This window comes from Helianthus annuus, chromosome 15 (assembly GCF_002127325.2).
Source record: "Helianthus annuus cultivar XRQ/B chromosome 15, HanXRQr2.0-SUNRISE, whole genome shotgun sequence".
NCBI lineage: Eukaryota > Viridiplantae > Streptophyta > Magnoliopsida > Asterales > Asteraceae > Helianthus > Helianthus annuus.
The window spans coordinates 19,279,166-19,285,593 of record NC_035447.2 but is presented as its reverse complement, the minus strand read 5'-3'; the positions used below and the strand labels follow the sequence as shown (position 1 = coordinate 19,285,593).

General features: G+C 36.0%; 1 protein-coding gene across 1 annotated transcript; it reads right to left on the bottom strand.

The window, feature by feature from the left end:
• Window positions 1-5,534: 5,534 nt before the first annotated feature.
• Window positions 5,535-5,927, bottom strand: LOC118487426 (uncharacterized mitochondrial protein AtMg00810-like). Its single transcript, XM_035984265.1, has one exon. It carries the CDS (start codon window positions 5,925-5,927, stop codon window positions 5,535-5,537), a length of 393 nt encoding a protein of 130 aa, XP_035840158.1.
• Between the last annotated feature and the right edge of the window lie 501 nt (window positions 5,928-6,428).

The following is a 6,428-nucleotide window of genomic DNA, read 5'->3' as shown; positions in this document are numbered from 1 at the left end:
TGTGGTCTACACAAAAACTGCACTAATATGATTATAACCACTATTTTAATCAGTATATAATATGTATTGTATTAAAATATCAAGTCATTTCGAGTTGAGATGATTATAGAAACGTTTAACGCAAAACTATGTGTTAAAACTAGGGATGACCATATGCCACCGAATACCGATCCCATACCGATCCCGCACCGATCCCGTACCGATCCCGATCCCGATCGGTATCCACTTTTTGGCGTTTTCGGTATCGGTACGGTACGGTATCGGATTATACCGATACCGACCCTCAAAATACGGTATAATACCGATACCGTACCGTACCGATACCTAACCGACATGTTCCGGTATCGGTATCGGTACCTAGTTTGGGTGAAATTCGGGATCGGTATTAGGCGGTATCGGTATCGGTTTGGTATCGGATACCGATATGCTCATCCCTAGTTAAAACTGTCAAAAATCGGCTTTTCGAACAATTTTTATGAAACTGATTTAGATCAGTAAGTAAACTAATATTTTTAGTTTAAAAATAAGTATTTTAACTAATTTTAAGTTTGCTTGGTGTTTGGTTGGTCATACGTGACTTCCGACGCACGAAACCGTTACCGAATCGCTAAAACACGCATTTTTCAATGTATACTAGTATAGGTAAATTTTGGGTGAACCTTATGTGTTAAAATGTATTATGTGATTTAAACATGAGAATGTGAAAATATGTTAAGTTTTTAACATGATATTAGAAATCTAGCTTACACATGTATGCTTGTACGTTTTGTGCGGTAGAAACGGTAAAAATTGCGTTAAACATGAAACTTGTTTGTCAAGCATGAAATTTGATACATATAAGATATTTTATGTATATTTGCTTTAAAAATGACAAAATAGATAAGTTAACAAGACTTCACGTGTTTCGGTGTTAAAATAATGTGAACGTCTATTATATATATTACGACACGTAAATCGAAGATATATTGCGTATAAACGGGAGAGTTAATGGATTTACACAATAATGGTCACCAATAAAATCGTTCAAGTCGCAAAATCATAAAAATATATATATATATATATATATATATATATATATATATATATATATATATATATATTAACGTGCCAACATAATAAAAAATGATAACTTTTCGAGAAAATCTCAAAGTTATGTGATAATTCTAAGAAACAGAGAAACTTAGGATTTTTGTGCTATGTATATTAATTTAAAATCGTTCCTATATATATATATATATATATATATATATATATTTATATATATATATATTAAGACGTGTAGAAATCAATCTCTGGGATTGCGCTATTTAAAATACGCACCCAAAGGTGAGTGTCACTAAACCCCTCTTTTTACTGCTTTGTATATAATTTGGGGGTAGAACACGTCAATAAAAGGGTTTAATAATGTTTTGGATTAAAACATACCTTTTAATATAAAATATATACTTTCGTTGAAAATATATGAGATTTGATAAATCATACGTTTCGAAGTAAAACATTTTTGATGAATGAATATTGGAAATTGGGAAAGTACGGTATTTCCTTAGCGAAACATGACCGTATAGTTGGGGACGAATTCCGGACTGGGTCTCAAATGATGGAGTGTCAGGGGGATTCGTACAACGTCGTGTATTAAATTGTCATATTAGTAGGATATATATATATATATATATATATATATATATATATATATATATATATATATATATATATATTGTACGTGAGGCAGACATCATATTACTCTACAAGAGGACCCTGCGCCCATGATGTCATTTAATCATTTAAGACATCATTGTTGGTAGATCTATCGGGTTGACAACCCCGTCGTGACCGGTCGCCCCGTCTCAAGTCAAACGACGAATTTAAATTCTGTTTATTGTCTAGCTTTGATTATCCCTACATGGTTAATATATAGTTCGTATCGTCTAGCTAACATACGAGTCCGAAAATTGACGCAATAATTTAATATACAAAATATGGGTAGTAACAATATTATCGGGTTCATGAAACTACGACGGAAGGCCCATGGATTTTATTAAGGAAGTAAAACGGACTTTCAAAATTATATGGATGTTTTCAAATAAACATCTAATCTGAAAGTTTTCCTTGGAATAAAATTGTTTGTAAGTGAATATGTGAACTTACATTCCTTTATGTTGACACTTGATTTTAGCGTGTTCTATAGGTACTTGAGTTCGGCTTCGGGAATTATGGCGTATCTTGTGGTTGTTGATGCATGTTTTGTTACTTAATAATGTTGGACTAAATTTTAAAACTTCTGGGATGAATGTAATAAGATCCATGAGGATCATAAACAACTTAACTATGTCATGGTTGTGTCATGTTTTAAAACGTAATGTTTAAATAATTTACATTTAAAACATACTAAAATGTCCAACAATTAAATGCATCGATCGACAAGATATAAATGGGCACCAACTTCCGTCTCCACTACGTTATATATTCCGCTGCGACATTTTTGGGGTGTGACAGAAACCTCAGATGTTGGCTATCTATCAACGCAGGATTTAAGACCATGAGATCATACACCGTTGGTCTATTACCCACGAGATGTCCAGTTCATTATGTTTGTATCACTTTGCTTCTTTTTGCTTTTTGAGCGGTAGACATATCAACACATCGCAATGAAGCCTAGCCTGTTTAACATTGAAACCTTACGTGTGCTAATCAAGTTCTTTAACACGAAAACTTATTTCATTTCCCAGCAACTTTTTCTCCCCCTAAATTTGTGCAAAAGTAGAATACTTTATGCCCAAATTTACCAGATGAGACACATAAAAACCCCTTTATTTATTATATACAATAAAAGTTTTTAAGGTTTTTTTTTTGCTCAGTCGGTGAAGCGAATCATTTTCAAGAGATCTACAAGCACATTGAACCTAGAGATGCTGATAGGTTTTTCTTGGTGCATGTTTGTGACAACAGCTTGGATTTGGTCTTTGGATATCTTGTAATTGGTTAAACGATAAACAGTTAGCGGGTTTAGCTTTGTAATAGTTAGTTGTAATGTTTGGGCTAACTAAACCCAAAGAATTGGGTGATGGGGGGCGAATTGGGCTTGTCCAATTCGCAGCCCATGATGTTTGACCTAGCCCAGTTGTGAACCTTGTGTTATATAAACAAGGTTAGACATTAGGGATTGAGGTTAATCAGGTAATCAGCCAAAACAGTTGTTAGAGAGAATTTCGTGAGAGCTTTAGGGTTTGGACGAAATTGAGAGAGTTAGGGTTTGATTGATTGTAATTCCTTGTGATTGATAATCAATAGAAACCCGGTTTGAAAGTGATTGCTGATTTCTATTCCTACACGTTTTCTGCTTATTCTGATCAAGAGGATTCCGCACTCTTGATTGGAAAGACGATTCTGTGAAGATCCATACACATCAAGGGGACCTACAATTGGTATCAGAGCATTAGGCTCTTAAAGGCTCGGTTCAGAATTGTGATTGGCAGAATCAGGGAGTTTTCGAATTTTTGATTTGATTCTGAAATCTTCTCTGAAAAAATTCGTGTACCTCCTCTGCTGCATCCAGATATATGCTGACCTGGAGGTGCTAGGCAAAGACAGCTTCTGCTGCATCCAGATACATGCTGACCTAGTTGTACGTTGTTGCACTATAGATCTAATACACCCGAAAGAGGCCCTCAATTGCCCAAAAGAAACCCAAGAAACCTATATCAAACTGATAAAATCTCATTTGATCTGTATATTATACCATCTCTACTAAAGATCTATTCTGTTCTCTTCTCAACCTATTCCCAGTTAAGATTTCAGAAATCTGGATTGGACTTGTGAAATATGTGGTAGGGAAGATACTTGCATGATAGAGTGTGCTGTTTATATTTCCAGGATTTGATTAGTATTTATTTGGGTGTTCACTGTTAAGAAATTAAAACATGATAAAACAGTTTATATGCAGACTTAGACACAGTCAGGATATCTTAAAGGATGAATTCAGTATACTCTCCTACTACGATGAATCTTTGTGCATACCTTGATCGTGGGGGTATATCCTGAAGTGGGACACGCTCGTATTTCAGAAAATAAAATTACCTTAACATATCATATGGTAATGGTACTTGAAATGTTCATCCGTTTTGTTTAAATGGACAAACATACTGGTAATCGTCTTGAACTGTTTTTCACGAAAAATTAAATAAAGAATTATCTAATTGTGTGAAACAGTTTGATTGTGCTGATATGATCTTCTTACCAGTGATTCTCACAAAAATAGAGTGTTTATTGCTTTTGTATTTACTTGCTTTCAGAAAAATATAAAAATCCAAAAATAGTGTCATTTTCTGTTTAAAATTCTTAACGTACGGAAAACTGTTATTCTTGGAGGAATTGTTACTGATAGGGGGAGACGGTGTTAGAAAGTGAGTTCAAAATTTTCAATCAGGCAGGTTCTTATGTGTTGGACAAAAGTTTTGCGTGTTGGTGATGAAGTTGAAAATGCTTAATCTGTTATACAGTTTAACTAATCTCTTGAAAAATAATAATTTATTTAACTTATGTTGAAAAATTCTTATGGTTTCTCGAGATGTTTGTTTTATAGTATACAGATTGAAGCAGTTTGTTGCTGAGAAGTTGCTGTGAAGTGTGAAGATGAGGGTTTGATTGGATGCATGGTAGAACCTCCTTTCTATATTGTAGACAAGATTGAAGAGTTTGAAGATTGCAAGAAGACAGAAGCTATTGAAGCTGAAGCTATCCAAAGACCAAAGACAGTGCAAGATTACTTGAAGATTGCAAGAAGACCGAAGACAAAGTTTTGACCGAAGACAAAGTTTTTATGAAGCGATTGTCAAGGGGGAGTTTGTTGGTGCATGTTTGTGACAATAGCTTGGATTTGGTCTTTGGATATCTTGTAATTGGTTAAACGATAAACAGTTAGCGGGTTTAGCTTTGTAATAGTTAGTTGTAATGTTTGGGCTAACTAAACCCAAAGAATTGGGTGATGGGGGGCGAATTGGGCTTGTCCAATGCGCAGCCCATGATGTTTGACCTAGCCTAGTTGTGAACCTTGTGTTATATAAACAAGGTTAGACATTAGGGTTTGAGGTTAATCAGGTAATCAGCCAAAACAGTTGTTAGAGAGAATTTCGTGAGAGCTTTAGGGTTTGGACGAAATTGAGAGAGTTAGGGTTTGATTGATTGTAATTCCTTGTGATTGATAATCAATAGAAACCCGGTTTGAAAGTGATTGCTGATTTCTATTCCTACACGTTTTCTGCTTATTCTGATCAAGAGGATTCCGCACTCTTGATTGGAAAGACGATTCTGTGAAGATCCATACACATCAAGGGGACCTACAGTTTTGTAAAAAGATCCGCTGTGTTAGCATCAGTATAGATCTGTTCAAGTTTAATAAGACCTCTGTCAAAGCAATCTCTTATGAAGTGAATTTTAATGTCAATGTGCTTGGTTTTGGAGTAAAAAACAGGGTTTTTAGTGATCTGGATAGCGGCATCGTTATCACAATAAATGGTTGTATCAAGATATGTCAAACCTTAATCCTCCAGCTGATGTTGCACCCAAAGAACCTGGGAGCAGCAGGCAGATGCTGCAACATACTCTGCTTCCGCTATGGAGAGACACACTGTCTGCTGCTTCTTGCACAGCCAAGAAATGAGTCTATCTCCCAAGAATTGGCATCCAACTGATGTGGACTTCCTATCCCTGTCTGTTCCTCCAAAGTTGCTATCTGAAAAGGCAAACAGATCAAAGTTCGAATCTCTGGGATACCAGAGTCCGCGTTTAGGAGCTTCCTTCAAATATCTGAAAATTCTTTTAACAGCAGTTAGATGAGAGAGTTTAGGGTTAGCCTGATAACGAGCACACTGACAGACGACGTACATAATGTCTGGCCGACTTGCAGTCAGATACCTCAGTGAGCCGATCATGGAGTGATACAACGTTTGATTAACAGGATTTCACTCCGGATCCTCAGTCAACAACGGTCGTTCTGCAATTGGGGAATCTATCGGCATTGAATCTATCATGCTGAATTTTGCAAGAACGTCATTTACATATTTACTTTGGTGAATCAAGATTCCTTGATTATTCTGACGGACTTGCAGGCCCAAAAACATAGTCATCTCTCCTAAGGAACTCATCTCGAACTTCCTCTTCATGACCTCTTCTAACTCCTTGTAAAGTGCATCATTAGTTGATCCGAAGATGATGTCGTCAACGTATATTTGAACAAGGATGATGTCCTTGTCAATACGTTTGATGAACAATGTCTGATCGATCATCCCTTGAGTGTACCCATGAGCGAGTAAATGTTCTGTTAGAGTAGCATACCATGCACGAGGTGCTTGGTGCAAACCATACAGAGCCTTGTCCAGCTTGTAGGCATACCCTTCTTTCTCTTGATCAATGAAGCCCGACGGTTGAGCAAC